Below are 16,303 nucleotides of genomic sequence, written 5' to 3' on the forward strand. Positions count from 1 at the left end.
TAGCAAAAACCTCTCCAAAAAAAAAAAAAAAAAGAAAACAAAAGAGAGAGAGAAAGAGGGAAAGTGAGAAAGAGCCTCAAAGTGGGATGGCCACACTGCAATCCCATCTCCTCCATTCTCCTGGAATTCTGGGCACGCACACATGTGTGTCCTGCATAATTTTCAAGCTGCGAAGTCCATTACTTGAAGCACCACTGGCCATGTAGGAATCCAGTGCCTTACTCACCACACGACCTGCTGGCCCCAACATCTTTCTACATAGTGCTTGTTCTTTATTTTTTATGTTAACTGTATTTTAAAAACATTTTTGCTGGAGGGCAGGTAAACTAACCAGAGAGAGTCAGAGAGATAGAAAAAGCAAGAGAGCACCTCTCACAGGGGGTGACGGTCATGCAATCCCTTCTCCATTTCCCCCTTCTTTCAGGATCTCAGGCATGCATGTATATGTTCCCGTGTGTTTTCCAAGCTGTTGGGTCCAGGACTTGAACTGTGGTCAGCCACATGGGATCCAATCACCTTAACCACCAGGCCATGGGCTAGCCCTATTGGGGCTATCATCTACATTATCATTGTTATTTCTATGCTTCTGGTATGTCCATTTTCCACAGAAGCCAACCGAGCCACAGAAGTTGAAGTGACTCATCTGAGGCCCAGAAGAAAGGAAGCCGTGCCAGAGCTTGCACCCTCAGCTGGAAGTTTCGTTACGAAGACCTGCGCCTCCTCAGTTTCTCTCAAACCCAGCCCTGCGTATCATTTCTGCCAACAGCCAGAGTCAGGCTTTCTTTCTGGATGGATTGTCTCATTAGTCTGCTAACCAATGTGTCCGTCTCCATTAACTCTCTGGTCTGTTCATTCGCCCCATGCTTTGGCAGCAGAGTGATCTGACTACAACACAGCTCTGCTAGTCAGTCTCAGTGGTTCTCCCTGCAAATGACCCAAACCCCTTGGCAGGTCTCGCTCAGTGTGTCAGCCTGGCCTGATCTGCTGGTCCAGCTCCATCGTCCTCTAACCACTCAACACTAACTGCTCCAAAGAAGACAACGCCCTCCTCCCTACATCCAGTCCGTTACATCCCTGGCCCTTAGTCTTGCCCTCGTCCCTCAGAACTCAGATGATAGGCCTCTTTTCCTAACCACCCATGGGAGATGCTGGGAGAGGGCCTTCTAGAGCTATCTATGGCAACCGACAGTGCCACCATGAATTGTGTTTCTGTCTTGTCTTTTGCTTGTGACTACAGGCTCAACTCTGACCTTGGCTCCTGAAGTGAACCCAACCTTGGTCCCACTTTTCCCGGGACTGAAGGTGGAGGGAGGATAACGCTGAGAGTGCACAGACCTGGATTTCAATCTCCCCCACTACACTGCTTTCTAGCAATGTAACTGATTATCTTACTCCATACATGACACACAATTTATCCGTGGCACCATCTACGTGGTACTTACTTGGTTCTGTCTGTATCTCTGCTACATTTCAGAATGCCTAAAAATGAAGAAATTTTCATCTCAGTTAAAGAACTGGAAAGAGATGCTAAAACTCTAGGGGTGATGGACTGCCTAATAGAGAGCTAAATTTGGAAACTCCAAACCAGAGCCCTGTCAAACTGGGATTTCCTACTCTCGGAAATGCTTATTCAAATTGGCTAGAGTTGGCCCAAAGAATTTTTCAAAAATTAGTCAGAGGGGCCAGCCCAATAGCCCAGTAATTGAGATCCCACATGGCTGACCAAGGTTCAAGTCCTGGCCCCAGTTTGAAAAACATGTTACGTGCCTATACATGCATAACCCAAATTCCAACAGGCTAGAGAAGTGGGGAAGGGATTACAGCATGACCATGTTCATAAGGAGGTTCTTTCTCTCTCACAGAAATGCACATGCCCTCTGGCAATAAAAAAATGTGGTTGGAATGTGACAGAAAACCAAAAAAACTACCAACAAAATGGTTAATTTTACAGCATCTTGTGCATAACACTAAAGATGAAGAAAAGATGACAATGGTTTGGAGTAAGGCTGTCCAACAGAAACACAATGTGAGCCAGTAATTAAAAATGTTTAGTGGGTCCGGCAGGTGGCGTGGTGGTTAAGTGCACTGGACTCCCACATGGCCGACTGCAGTTTGAGGCATGGCCAGACCTGGCGGCTTGCTTTCTCACTTTCTCTGTGTGTGTGTGTCTCTCTCTGGTCAAATTAAAATAAATAAAGTTAAAAAGGTGCTTATTTTATTTAACCTAATATATCAAAAATATCATTTTGACATGTAATTAATGTAAACATTATTAATGAAATCTTTCACTTTTCTTCATAATATTGGTTGTGAGGAAAGTCATGACACGTTTTTGCATAGAAAAATCATAGGAAAATATGTCATGCCTTTGCCGACGACCTAGTAAGTCTTAGAGATCTGGTGTGAATTTTACACTCACGACACATCGTAATTTGGATCCCCACATCTCAAGGGCTCTACAGATACCGCTGGGACTTCTCTGAGGCCTGTGAGAGATGGAGCTGGAGAAGAACCGGGGAGTCTGGCCCCAGAGCCTGCATTCTCAACTGAAAGCTTTGTTACCGGGACCTGCACCTCCAGTTCCTCTCAAACCTAGCCCTGCATATCACTTCTGCCACCACCACCCTGACGCAGGCCCTCGCCCCTGCTTGACTGGATGAGCTCATTAACCCTAAGCCAGTGTCCTGTCTCCACTCATTCGTCTAGTCCTTCATCCCAAGCTGTGGCCATAGAGTGATCGTGGTTCTCATTCATTTTCATCTTCAAACTACTCTCTGGCCTTTGAAAACACAACTCAGGTTTAAAAACTAGTTCTTACAAAGCACACATACCTTGCACAAACAGCACCAGACACATTGCAGCTGCCACACACAGTGTAATCGGTAGTAGAATCATAAACCGGTTCCTCGAATGGGCTGTGAAAACAAGGAGAGAAAAGCAATCAGCTGAAGATGGAAATAGAAACGCAGTCGATTCTCCTTACTGCCCGATTTCTACTTGCCATGTACCTACTTGCTAAAATGTATTGCTAATTCCCCAATCGATGCTCACAGCAGTCATTCTCAGACACGGGCGCAGAGGCGAGCACACATTCCCAGCTCAGGTAGGGCAGGGTGATGCTGCCTGTTCCAGCCCTTACACTGTGAACAACTGTCCTACCTGCGGTCCACTCAATGCCAGGTGTTTTTTTGCATTTTTATGCTTTTTCTTGGTGGCTGCACTGTTGAAAATGTCCCCAAGCATAGTGCTGAAGGGCTGCCTAGAGTTCCTAAGGGCAAGAAGGCTGTGACGTGCCTTAGGGAGAAAACACATGTGTTAGAGAAGTTTCCTTTAGGCCTGAACGGAGTGCTGTTAGCCGTGAGCTCAATGTTAATGAATAACAATATGTATCAAGGTATCTCTAAGCAGAAACACATACAAACACGCTATGGATTGATCAGTTAATTAAAATGTTTTGACCAAAGGCTCACAGGAACTTAACCTATATTTCCCTGGGAGCATGAATAATGTTCAGTACTTGCTAATTCAGAGTTCATAGGACTTACTAACCATAACGACTGTGAATATTAAGAAATCAACTGAATCAGGGACCAGCAATTAGCGTAATGGCTATGTCACTGGACTCCCATGTAGTCGACAGCAGTTCAAGTCCTAGAACTGGTGGCTTAAACTCACACCGGGCCCGTGTGCGTGCATGCCCAAGATCCTGAGAGGAGAATGGAGGAGAAGGGATTGTGGCGTGACCATTCCCCCTGGGGGGTGATTTCTCGCTTTCTGTCTCTCTGTCTCTCTCTGTCTTTCTGGCGAGCGCACACGCTCTATAGCAAAAACCTCTCTCTCAAAAAAAAAAAAAAAAAAATCAACTGAATCTGGGACCAGCAAATGGCATAATGGTTATGTCACTAGACTCCCATGAAGTCAATCGTGGTTCGAGTCCCAGACTGGGTGGCTTGAAAAATCACACTGGGTACATGTGTATGCATGCCTAAAATCCTAAGAGAAGAATGAAGAAGAGATTGCAGTGTGGCCATGCCCCCAAGGGGGAGTGATTTCTCACTTTCTGTCTCTGTCTCTCCAGTGAGAATGTGTACCCTCTAACAAAAATCTCTCTCAAAAAAAAGGAGAAGAATCAACTGAACTTGGATGTACAAGGTTGCATTTCTTTCTTTCTTTTTCTTTTTGGTAGATTTCTGCCATACGATGTGTGTGCTCACTGGAGGAAGAGAGACAGAAAAGGAGGAAAAGTGAGAAATCATTCCCCATGGCCATAGGACGGCCACGCCGCACAATCCTTTCTCCATTCTCCTCTAAGGATTTTGGATACGCACGCACACGCACTTGGCATGTTTTTCAAGATCCCGTATCTAGGACTCAAATCGTGGAGTTGGCCATATGGGATCCACGTGCTGGCCCTAAGGCTGTATTTCTAAATGAACTTAGATGCACAAGATTGATATGTATCAGGCCCCATGTTAATTTATTAAAAGAAGCAAATATGCCACTGGAAGGTTTGTTTCTGGCTGTACTAGCGAGTGGAAGTGAACTTAGCATCATGTGTTCGGTCAGGCAAACTGGCAGTTGTACATGACAACTCTTAAAAATATTCCTCATAAAGCAGCCAGGCAGTGTGCTGGGTGACGTGTCTATAGTCTTGCCGAATCACTGCAGTGTGGCACAAGTGCCTTAACCAATCAGTGCCTCAGTTTCTTCATACAGTAATTATGAGAGGGTAGTTGGATGCATTAATTAAATTAATACACTTAAGAATAGTATATATACTGAGGGAACCAGCAGTTAGCGTAATGGCTATGTCACTGGACTCCCACATAGTCGACCGCGGTTCGTGTCCCAGACCCGGTGGCTTAAAACTCATGCCGGGCGCGTGTGCGTGCGTGCCCAAGATCCCGAGAGGAGAATGGAGGAGAAGGGATTGCGGCGTGACCATCCCCCCTGGGGGGTGATTTCTCGCTTTCTGTCTCTATGTCTCTCTCTGTCTGTCTGGCGAGCGCACGCGCCCTACAGTGAAAATCTCTCCAAAAAAAAAAAGAATAGTATATATACTTAAGAACAGTGTGGTAGCAACTGTCAATCTATTGAGCAGATACTCTTGGTATGTCTATTAACATCCTTTGACTCTGGGAACCAGCAGTTGGCGTAATGGCTATGTCGCTGGACTCCCACGTAGTCGACCGCGGTTCGCGTCCCGGACCCGGTGGCTTAAAACTCACGCCGGGCGCGTGTGTGTGCATGCCCAAAATCCCGAGAGGAGAATGGAGGAGAAGGGATTGTGGTGTGACCATCCCCCCTGGGGGGTGATTTCTCGCTTTCTGTCTCTATGTCTCTCTCTGTCTGTCTGGCGAGCGCACGTGCCCTATAGCGAAAATCTCTCCAAAAGGAACAAAACAGAAACAAAAACAAAAACAAAAATCCTTTGACTCTGCAATTCCATTTCTTTGTTTGTTTGTTTATTTATTCTTCCATAAAGAAGATAGACAGCACCCCCAACAGGGTCTCAACACCTCGACCCACCCCCAGCTTCAGGTAGCCCTGGATCATGGGCACACACTCCTGGCATACTTAAGGAGCACTGGGTGAGAACCTAGAACCTCCTCATCTGGGTCAGCCTTGCAGACTGTCCTGTTGTACTACTGAGACACCAACTAGCTCTATTTATAAGATGCCATCCTGGGGGAGACTATTAACCATGTGCCCCTCTCCTTCTCTCCCAAAGGCACGAAGACGTTTACTGCAGCCTTGCTTACGATACCAAAAGTCTGAAATGACCTAAGTGTCAACAGAAAACTACGGTGTGTTCATGAGGTGGGCTCTATCCAGCTACTGAAACTTGAAAGCACAACAATTAGGACATGGCAGTGTTCACAGCACACTACCAGTGGGGGGAGAGGTCACTAATAGCAAGCAGGACATGGATATGGGGGGAATTAATGAGTCATGAGAGCAAGAACGCAAACACACACCCTTTCCTCTGGCTAGGAACACAGGTGGGTTGGAACAAATAAGCCTAGTGGTCTCATTGGAGAAGACCCTGGCCAGAAACTGCTAGTAACCCCTAAATACCCATATTCCTTTCTTTTGCAACAGAATTCTGATTCAGTAGAATGCACTGCCACCCAACTGAGAGATTAGTTTCTCAGTTTTCCTTACAGCTAGGCGTGATGAGTGATCAAGTTTTGGGAAGCGGGATATAAAGAAGGCCATTTCTCAAAAGTCTCCCTGAAAGGAATAAGGCACGTCCTCCCGTTTCTGCACTGCTGGAAAGGTGACAGGCTGGCCACACTCCAGCTGCCGCGGCCTGGGGAAGGGACCAGGAGCTGGACTACCCCTGTGCCTCTGACAACATCACGAAGACGCAGTACAACCAGGGCAGCCTAGCTCAGTGTTTAATGTGAAAGAAGTAATCTACGTTTTTAAACACTGCTACATTCTTTTCTTCAAAATTATGCAGCCGAATCTAATTCTAGATGATTTAATCCCTTCCAAAAACCTCTCCCATGGGACAATGCCACATGCTGTCATCGAGACAGCTGACAGGGCTAGAACAAAGCACTAATACAAGTTCTTAAATCCCTGTTCTTCCTTTTTTTTTTTTTTCTTTCTTTTTTTGGAGAGGTTTTTGCTATAGGGCGCGTGGGCTTACTAGACAGACAGAGACAGAAAGCGAGAAATCACCCCCTGGGGGGATGGTCACGCTGCAATCCCTTCTCCTCCATTCTCCTCTCGCGATCTTGGGCACGCACGCACATGCACCCGGCGTGAGTTTTAAGCCACCGGGTCAGGACGCGAACCGCAGTCGACTACATGGGAGTCCAGCGACATAGCCATTACGCTAACTGCTGGTCCCCCTGTTCTTTCTTAACCTGTGCAAGGCACTGACAGCTGATTGTTCCCTCTTCACTCGATTTCTGAGATACCACATTCTTAAGAGTTGTCTTCCCATCTCCCTAGAGACCCCTTTCAGTAGCTTTTGCTGGTTCCTCTTCCTTTTTAAAATAAATAAATAACAAAAATGTTTTTGCCACAGGGTGTGTGCACTTGCCAGAAAGAGACACTGAGATGGAAAGTGAGAAATCACTCCCCAGGGACGAAGGCCATGGTACAATCCTTTCTTCTCCATTCTCCTCTCAGGATTTTGGGCACACACACACAGATGCCCACAGTGATTTTCAAACTGCCTGGTTCGGGACTTAAGCCACACAGTAAGCCATGTGGGATTCAGTTGCCTTAACCTCTATGCCACCTGCTAGTCCCAGTCCCTTAGCATTAAGTACCTAATATTCCCCACTGTGCCCAGTTGACACCTCCAGTCCGATTCACAACACTGAGACTGGTGAATCTAAATGCTCTGCGTGATGTCTCCATCTGAAGTCTAATAGCATCTCAGACAACCATACGGCCCAGCTATCTTGCTTGCTCTTTAGTATTTAACCAAAGAGGCTGGAAAACTATGTTCACATAAAAACCTGCACATGGTGCTTTTAGCATCTTTATTCACAATTTTCCAACTTGAAACATCTGCGTTCCTGAGAGATATTGGTCTAATTTCCTTGTACTGTGTTTGGTTTTAATATTAGCATAACGCTGGCATCACAGAATGAGTAAGGAAGTATTTACTTTGCTTCTATCCCTTGAAAGACATTGCAGAGAAGTGGTGTAACGTCTTCCTTAAATGCCTGGTAGAAATTACTGGAGAACCTATCTGGGCCTGGTACCTTCTGCTTTGGATGGTTATTAATTACTAAGTCAATATTTTTACAGTTTATTTATTTCTTCTATGAGAAACAGAGAGACGGGCACCCCAACACGGTCCTCCTGGTGTGAGGTACCCCCAGCCTCAGCCAGCCCAGATCATGAGCACGCATACATGCTGCTCGGTGTGTACAGGGAGGCCCTGGGATGTGAATCCAGGACCTCTCTGTGTGGCCCACCATCTGGCCCCAATTTATTTCATAGACATAGGCCATTTCTGATGACCTATTTCTTGTGTGGGCTTTGGCAATCTGTGTCTTTCAAGGAATTGGTTTATCTCTTCTAAGCTATCAAGTTTATGGACATGCGGTTTTCTTAGTAGGCCTTGATATTTCTTTTAATGTCCAAGGAATCTGTATTAAGCTTTCTCTTTCATTTCTGATTTAGTAATTTGTGTCCTTTCTTATTTTTATTATTAACCTAGTTAGAAGCTTACAGATTTCATTGACCTCTTCAAAGAACAACCTTCTGGTTTTATTAATTTTTCCTATTTCCTGCTTTCGATTTCATTGATTTCTGCTCTATGTTTTATTTTTCTCCTTCTAAGTATTTAGTATTTAATTTGCTCTTCTTTTTCTAATTTTCGAAGGTGGGAACTTAGACTATCCATTTTAGACCTCCATTTTCTTCTTAATGCATCCAATGCTATATATTTCCCTTTAGACACACCTTTAGCTGCATCCCACAACGTTTGATAAATTGCATTTTCATTTCATTTAAAATATTTTCAAGTTCTTCCTGAGATTTCTTTTTCCTTTCACTGCCAGAAGGCACCTGCCCTCTCTGGAAAGAGAGAGAGAAAGCACCTTCCAATAGTTGTGGTCATGCCACAATCCGTTCTCCATTTCTCCATCCTGTCAGGATTTGGGGCATGCGTGTTTGAGCACACATATGCCTGGCATGTTTTTCAAGCCTCTGGGGATGGGATTTGAACCACAGTTTCCCCTGTGGGTCCTGACTTCAATAACCAGTAAGCCAGAACTCTTCAGATTTCTTCTTTTATCCATTTGTTATTTAAAAGTATGTTGGGCTGGCCCGACAGCATAGTGGTTACGTGCTACGCAGAGGGAGCAGATCCACAAGGCCAAGCAGTTAGAATCCCAAGCCTGGCAACAAGCTAGTTGCCTGTGCATGCATACCCAGGATCCTGACTGGAAGGAGAAAGAGGGGAAAAAAGAACTGCAGCGTGACCAGATCCAAGTGGGAGATGCTTCCTCTCTCTCGCTGTCTGTCTGTCTGTCTCTCTCTTTCTGGCATACAACACCCTCTGACGTTAAAAAAAAATGCTGCTTAATCTTCACATATTTTGAGTTTTTCACTTATCTTTCTATTACTGATTTCTAGTTTAATTCCAGCAAGGTATAAGCAAGGATTGCATGATTTCTATTCTTTCTCATTTGTTTAGATGTATGTTTTTTGTTTTTTTCTTTTCCAGACAGAGATTTTTGTTATAAGGTGTGTGTGCTCACTAGAGAGACAGAAAGCAAGAAATCACCCCCAGAGGGGATAGACATACTGCAATTCTATCTCCTTCAATCTCCTCTCAGGATTTTGGGCACATGAGCACACGTGCCTGGCATGAGTTTAAAGTTGCCAGGTCCAGGACTCGAACCACAGTCAACTATGTGGGATTCCAACAACAAAACATTTACTCCATCTGCTGGTCCGTTAGGTGTGTTTTATGGCTCAGAATATGGTCCATCTTGGTGATTGTTCACATGAGCTTGAGAAGGATGTGTAATCTGCTGTAGTTGGATAAAGTCATCTATAGATGTCAAGTGTAACCAGTTGATGAGTGGAGACGTTGAGTTTAGCTATGTCCTTACTGATCTCTGCCTGCTGGATCTGTCCATTTCTGACAGGGGGATAATAAAGTCTGCAATTATAATAGTGGGTTCATCTCTTTCTCCTTGCAATTCTATCAGCTTTGGCCTCATGTAGTTTGATGTTCTGTTATTAGGTACATGCACATTAAGGATCATTATGTCTTCTTGCATAATTGGCCCCTTTATCATTATCTAATGCCCTTCATTGTCCCTGATAATTTTCTTTGCTTTGAAGTCTGTTATTTTAGAAATTATTTCTAATTGCAGAGGACACACACACACACATACACATGCACACCCAGCGTGTACTTCAATCTGTGTGTGTGTGTGTGTGTGTGTCTGTGTGTATGTGTGTGTGTGTGTATGTGTGTGAGAGAGAGAGAAAGAGAGGGATCATCCCACAATTTTTTTTCCTCCATTTCTCCATCCCATCAGCTTATAGGCATGCACACACATTCACACCCAGCATCTACTTCACTGGCTGGCGTTAGGATTCGAACCCTGATCACTCATGCAGGTTCTGGTTCCTTAAAGCACTATGTCTTTATATCTACAGCAGCTCTTTTAAATTTTCTACAGTATCATTGATATTTCCTTCCTTGACTTTTACAAGTTGAGCCAACATTCTTAACCACCACTCTCCTCCCAGTGGAAAGTCAAAAAAGTCAAAAGAGACCGACTTGAATTAGTCCAAAAATTCTCCCACCACTGTGTCTGTCTGCTGTATCTTGTCTGGTTCAAAATCTGTTCAAAAAATTTTTTTAACATTCTTTGTCCTTGTCTATATGATATTAGTTCTTTTTTTTTTCTTCTCCTTTTTCCTACTTCTCTGTATTTTTGTGTTTTTACGATGATTTTTTCTGTTTCCCCCACTTATTTTATGAGAACCATCAAAAACTATTTGTTGAGACTTAAGTATCAGACCCCTTAGTGACTCACTTCCTAGAAGTAACAAAATATCCATCCACCCCAGTTATGGCAGAAATACCATCTGGTTGACCTTGAAACCATACTCGGTCTGTACAACTTCAGGTCGGAGCTGAACAATACTTCTTTATGTTCTTGGTCCATAAATATGGATGACAGAAACCGATTCTCTAGAGAACATCCTCTTGCCTATTCCTTCAAAAAATGTGCAGTTGGGGCCAGAAGGTGATATGGTGGTTGGGGCTCTGGATGCCCATATGGCCAACTGTGGTTCAAATCCTGGATCTGGTGGCTTGCTTTCTCACTTTCTTCTCTCTCTGTCTTTGATGACTACAACAAGTTTAAAATAATAATAATAATTTTTTTTTAAAAATGTGCACTTGCCCTGAGCTCCCCATAGAGTATAGAGTAATTTGTTTTATTTTATTTTTTTTTTGAAATGTCTTTGCTACAAGGCACATGTGCTCACCAGAAAGAGAGAGACAGAGAGACAGAAAGCGAAAAATCACTCCCCCACCCCGGGGGCTGGGGGGATGGCCACGGCACAATCCCTTATCCTCCATTCTCCTCTTTGGATTCTGGGCATACACACACATGTGCCTGGTGTGAGTTTTAAGCCACTGGGTCCGGGACTCGAACTATGGTCAACTATATGGGAGTCCAACAACATGGCCATTACCTGCTGGCCTCCGTGTAGAATGTATTTTATCAAACATTTCTTTCTAGCAATTACCTAAAACAGAAAAGCAAAGCCCTTTGAGTTTCTTTGCCTGGAAAAACCTTCATTTGATTCTCAAAGGTCTTCAGATTTTAATTTTTTTAAGATTTATTTAATTCCATTTGTTATTATTAGTTTTTAATTTGACCAGAGAGAGACAGAGAGAGAGAAAGGGAAAGTGAGAAAGCGTGCCACCAGGTCTGGGACTCAGCCATGTGAGAATCCAGGGCCTTTAACTACCATGCCACCTGCCAGCCCCTCCTTTTCTTAGTTCACAATCAAAATTATACAAGGCTTATTTGACTACCCTATCTATTCTACCTTCGCCCACCGAGAATGACCAACTAAAAGCCAAATTCATGGCCTCTTTATGCTATTCTCCTTGAGCCACTGGTTGCACGTGGTTTAATGCAACCAATTAAACCAAGCATCTTCTCTTGAAACTCCTTTGCTTCCATGTCATAAATAACTGACTATTTTATGACTCTCTATCAACACCCTTTCCCATCCTTTCTTTCATCTCATTTCTCCAGCCCTTATAAAGCAGTTATTATTATTCCTATTGTTTGAATGAGGGCGCTGAGGTTAAGTGGTTTTGTAGCCCGTCATCACCCGCCTTCACATTGCCAATAAGCAATAAAATCAGGTCTCGAACTCAGGCCTTCTTTTGCAAATCCCATGTTCTCCTCAATTCCTGTTTTTTCTTGCCTTTGACCTCATTTTCTGATCTAAGCCCATGCATACCTAGATGCTGCCATAAGCCAATCTTCTGACCTTGAGGAAGCTATGCTGTCTTTCTGAACATTCCCACGGTAGATAAAGAGGAGCAAATTACAGAGTAAGACACTAATATAAGAAATAATTGCTCACTGGCTTTCCTACCAGCTCCCAATGCCTTGACCCGTGACTTTCAGATATTTATCAATTGAAGTAAATTCTAAATTTGGACCATGATTCTCCATCTCTGAGTCTTCCCCCTATTTTTTTTTAAAGAACTATTTATTTATTATCATTATTTTTCGATTTTGACCAGAGAGACAGAGAAACAGAAAGAGAAAGAAAGAGAGCAAGCTGTCAGGTCTGGGACTCAAACTGTAGTCAGTCATGTGGGAGTCCAGCACCCCAACCACCACGCCACCTGCCGCCCCTCTTCCCCTATTTTTACTTCACTGATACAGCAGGGAAGACTCAGTGCTTTGAGTCCAGATAGACCCATTGTCAAATCCTGGCTTTGCCTCTTAATTATTGTGTGCACTTGAGCAAGTTACTTAATCTCTCTGTGCTTCTAATCCGTTCTTTATAATACCCACCCTACTGGTTTGTTGTGTGGATTAAATGTGATGCATTAATGTAAAGCATTTAGGAAAGTCTGGCAAGGCACAGGCTGTCAGTAAATATTAGTTTATTTTCTCTGATATGATCTGAGGTGGATAAGAACTCTGTCTTAATTATCTCTAAAATTCCTCTTCAGTTTGTCAGGGTTTTTTTGTTTGTTCGTTTTTTTGTTTTTAAGAGAGATTTTTGCTATAGGGCACATGCACTCGCCGGAGAGACAGAGAGAAACAGAGAGACAGAAAGTGAGAAATCACCCCCCAGAGGGGATGGTCACGCCGCAATCCCTTCTCCTCCATTCTCCTCTTGGGATTCTGGGCATGCATGCACAGGCATCTGGCTTGAGTTTTAAGCTGCCTGATCCAGAACTTGAACCGTGGTTGACTAAGTGGAAGTCCAATGACTTAACCATTAAGCCATCTACTGGACCCTCTTAATTTGATTTGAGACATATAGAAAGTCAGGATAGTATCATGGAAAAAACTTTATATTTTGGAGATCTAAATTTTAATTCTTCCTCCATTACTTAAGTGGCTGAGGGGAAGTCACCCATCTGGCTGAATCTATGTATTCATTCTTTTATTTATTTTTTTTCCTTTTGTTATAGGGCACATGCACTCTCAAGAGATGGAGAGAAAGAAAGTGAGAAATCACTCCCCCTGGGGCAGAGCCATACTGCAATCCCTTCTCCTCCATTCCCCTCTCAGGGTTTTGGGCACACATGTACACATGCCTAGTGTGAGTTTCAAGCCACGGGGGTCTGGGACTTGAACAGGAAACTTGGCCATGTGGGAGTCCAGCACTGTAACCAGTACACCACCTGCTGGTCCCCTTATCTATTCATTTTTTTTAAGAATTATTTTTTATTTAAGGAACAGAAAGAGACAGTGAGAAAGAAGGAAAGTGTGAAAGCAAGCTGCCAGGTCCTGGACTCTAACCGTGGTCAGCCACTTGGAAGTCTAGCCACCTTAACCACCATGCCATCGCCGGCCCCTTTATTCTTAAAAAGTAAATAACAAGGGAACCAGCAGTTAGCGTAATGGCTATGTCGCTGGACTCCCATGCAGTCGACCACGGTTCACGTCCCGGACCCGGTGGCTTAAAACTCACGCCGAGCACGTGTGCGTGCGTGCCCAAGATCCCGAGAGGAGAATGGAGGAGAAGGGATTGTGGCGTGACCATCTCCCTGGGGGGGGTGATTTCTCGCTTTCTGTCTCTCTGTCTCTGTCTGTCTGGCGAGCACATGTGCCCTATAGCGAAAACCTCTCAAAAAAAAAAAAAAGAAAGGAAATAACAAGGTCAGTCTGAAACAGCAGTGGTGAGAAGCACTGAGGCAGTGTTTGGAAGGTTCTGAAGGACAGCAGGGAGTCAATGTGAGTCAGTATGCTTCGTCGATAAGCACTAGAAAGTCTGGACAAGCTATAAAAACTTGAAAAAGTAAGATCCAGGAGCCAGTCCATGGTGTGGGGGTTAAAGTGACTGGAGTCCAGTGGCCAACTGCGTGGTTCGAGCCCTGGAGCCTGTGGGTTGAGAAACATGCTGTGTGCTTATGTGCGTGTGCCCAAAATCCGCAAAGGAGAAAGAAATGGAGAGAAAGAGATTGCAGTGTGACCATCCCCCATAGGGAGTGCTTTCTCACTTTCCCTCCTCCCCTCCCTCTCTCTATCTCTCTCTACCCTCAGGCACATTTTTTTTTAAAAAAAGAAAGAAAATAAAAAATAAGATCCAATGTGTAACTATTCTACCTTCATGGATTTGCCTTCTAGGAAGCATGCATTCCATTCAAAAACTATCACGGGAAAACTAGATTCTAGACTTTCATGGTTGAAAAGAGCCATTAAGAGCATTCATTCACTTCCTGGAAGGTCCTCCAACATCTGGTTAACAGAGACTAGGAGCAGGTCTCAGGTATACGTCTCACACATTGACTCTGCTCCAGGATTTAAAAGACCTAAGAACTATTTAGCAAAGTTTCTCAAACTTTAAAAAATCTACATTGTCATATCACTCTGGGGGAAAACGTAAAGATAAGTCACCATTATTAAATAACAAAAAGGGTTTAGTTTTGAATTTGTTTCATATCAATATGAACAACATTATCATAATAATCTTTTACCAGAATATCTACAGGGAAGGGCATCTTGCTTGGTTATTTACTTTTTGTTAAGGATTATTTTTATGTATGTATGTATGTATGTATTATTTTTTAATTTGACCAGAAAGAGCCAGAGAGAGAAAAAGAGGGAAAGTGAGAAAACAAGTCATCGGATCCAGGACTCAAACCGTGGTCAGTTATGTGGAAGGCCAGTGCCTTAACCACCATACCACCTGCTGGCCCCTGGTTATTAACTTTTAATGGTAAATGAAGGGCTGGCTCTGTGGCTGACTGATCCCACTTGGCTTCAAAAACAGCCAGGTACATGTGAGTGTCCAGAAATCCCAACAGGATGGAGAACTAGAGAAGGGATTATGGCATGACTCTACCCCATTGACAGTTGCTTTCTCCTCTCCATCTGTGCCTGTCTCTCTATCTCTCTGGCAAGCACACTCATTCTCTGGTAAGATTTTTGAATAAATGAATGTAAAGTGAAAACTATGGAAGGGCAAAACCTTCAAAAGTCTCTTAAAACATTCCATGTAATTCTATAAGCGAATCTTTTTTAGAAATTATTCCCTTCAAGTATTTGGCTTCTTGGAACACTTAAAGTCCAAGAATTCAACTTGCTTGCTCTTTTTGCACATGGTCATCTTCCTGTTTGTTAGTTATGGTACACTGCACACATACCAAGACCAAAAGCACACTGGATTTACTTTTGTCATTCCCATTCTTTCTCTTTTCATCTTTTTTTTTTTTTTTTTTTTTTGTCATTCCCATTTTTTTTTTTTTCTTTTTTTTTTTTTTTTTTTTCTGAGAGAGATTTTTGCTATAGGATGCGAGTGCCTGCCAGAGAGACAGAAAGCGAGAAATCACCCCCTAGAGGGGGATGGCCATGCCACAATCCCTTCTCTTCCATTCTCCTCTTAGGATTTTGGGCAAGCAAGCACACACACCCAACGTGAATTTCAAGCCACCAGGTCTGGGACTCAAATCATGGTGGGCCATATGGGAGTCCAACATTAACCCTTATGCCACCTGCTGGCCCCTGGCATTCCCATTCTAAAGCAACTACCTGTTAGCACAACAAACTGCATCTCCACACTGTATGACTGAGGTGTCATGTCAAAGGTGAAATTAACAGAGAAACATTTATACCAGCATAACAACTATTACAGCTTTGCAGCTTTGCAGCTGGTGCTGAAAAGTTCTTGCAATTGCTTGGCTCGTGCAAATGGTGCCACTTCAAGTGACACCTCTGTGGATGTGGTCTTTTCTCTGTCCTCGGGGACCAAATCCATCAGTTACAAAAGGAAACTCTTTTCTGTACCTTTTCTGGAAAAATGTATTTGTTTTCCTAAGAAGTCACTTTGCTTTGTCTGGAAATCATATACTTTTTAATGGCTTTATGTCATTATTGGAAGTTTAAAAAAGACAACAAATGGGAGACTTAGAAAGAATGTCTCAACAGTTAAAACCCATATTTTTTACATCCATTATATTTACTGAATTTTCTTTCGGCTGCTTATTCAGAAAAATTTCTTTCAGACTTACGCTGTTCTAGCCCAAAGAGACTCATATTCTTTTCCTGCTCTAGAATCTTGTTCCCTATAGATTAACTATTTTCATCTCTTCTTT

At 43.4% G+C, this 16,303-nt stretch overlaps 1 protein-coding gene across 1 annotated transcript in view; it reads right to left on the reverse strand.

Moving 5' to 3' along the window:
* Positions 1-16,303, reverse strand: part of CD58 (CD58 molecule) — a 30,397-nt gene that overhangs the window by 2,090 nt on the left and 12,004 nt on the right. The window contains exons 4-5 of the mRNA XM_006161406.3: positions 2,832-2,915; positions 1,443-1,479 (exon numbers count right to left, since the gene is read on the reverse strand). Of these exons, the coding sequence (XP_006161468.2) occupies positions 1,443-1,479; positions 2,832-2,915 (121 nt within the window). The remainder of the gene's footprint in view (positions 1-1,442; positions 1,480-2,831; positions 2,916-16,303) is intronic.

This window comes from Tupaia chinensis, unplaced genomic scaffold (genome assembly GCF_000334495.1).
Source record: "Tupaia chinensis unplaced genomic scaffold, TupChi_1.0 Scaffold138517_1, whole genome shotgun sequence".
Classification (NCBI taxonomy): domain Eukaryota; kingdom Metazoa; phylum Chordata; class Mammalia; order Scandentia; family Tupaiidae; genus Tupaia; species Tupaia belangeri.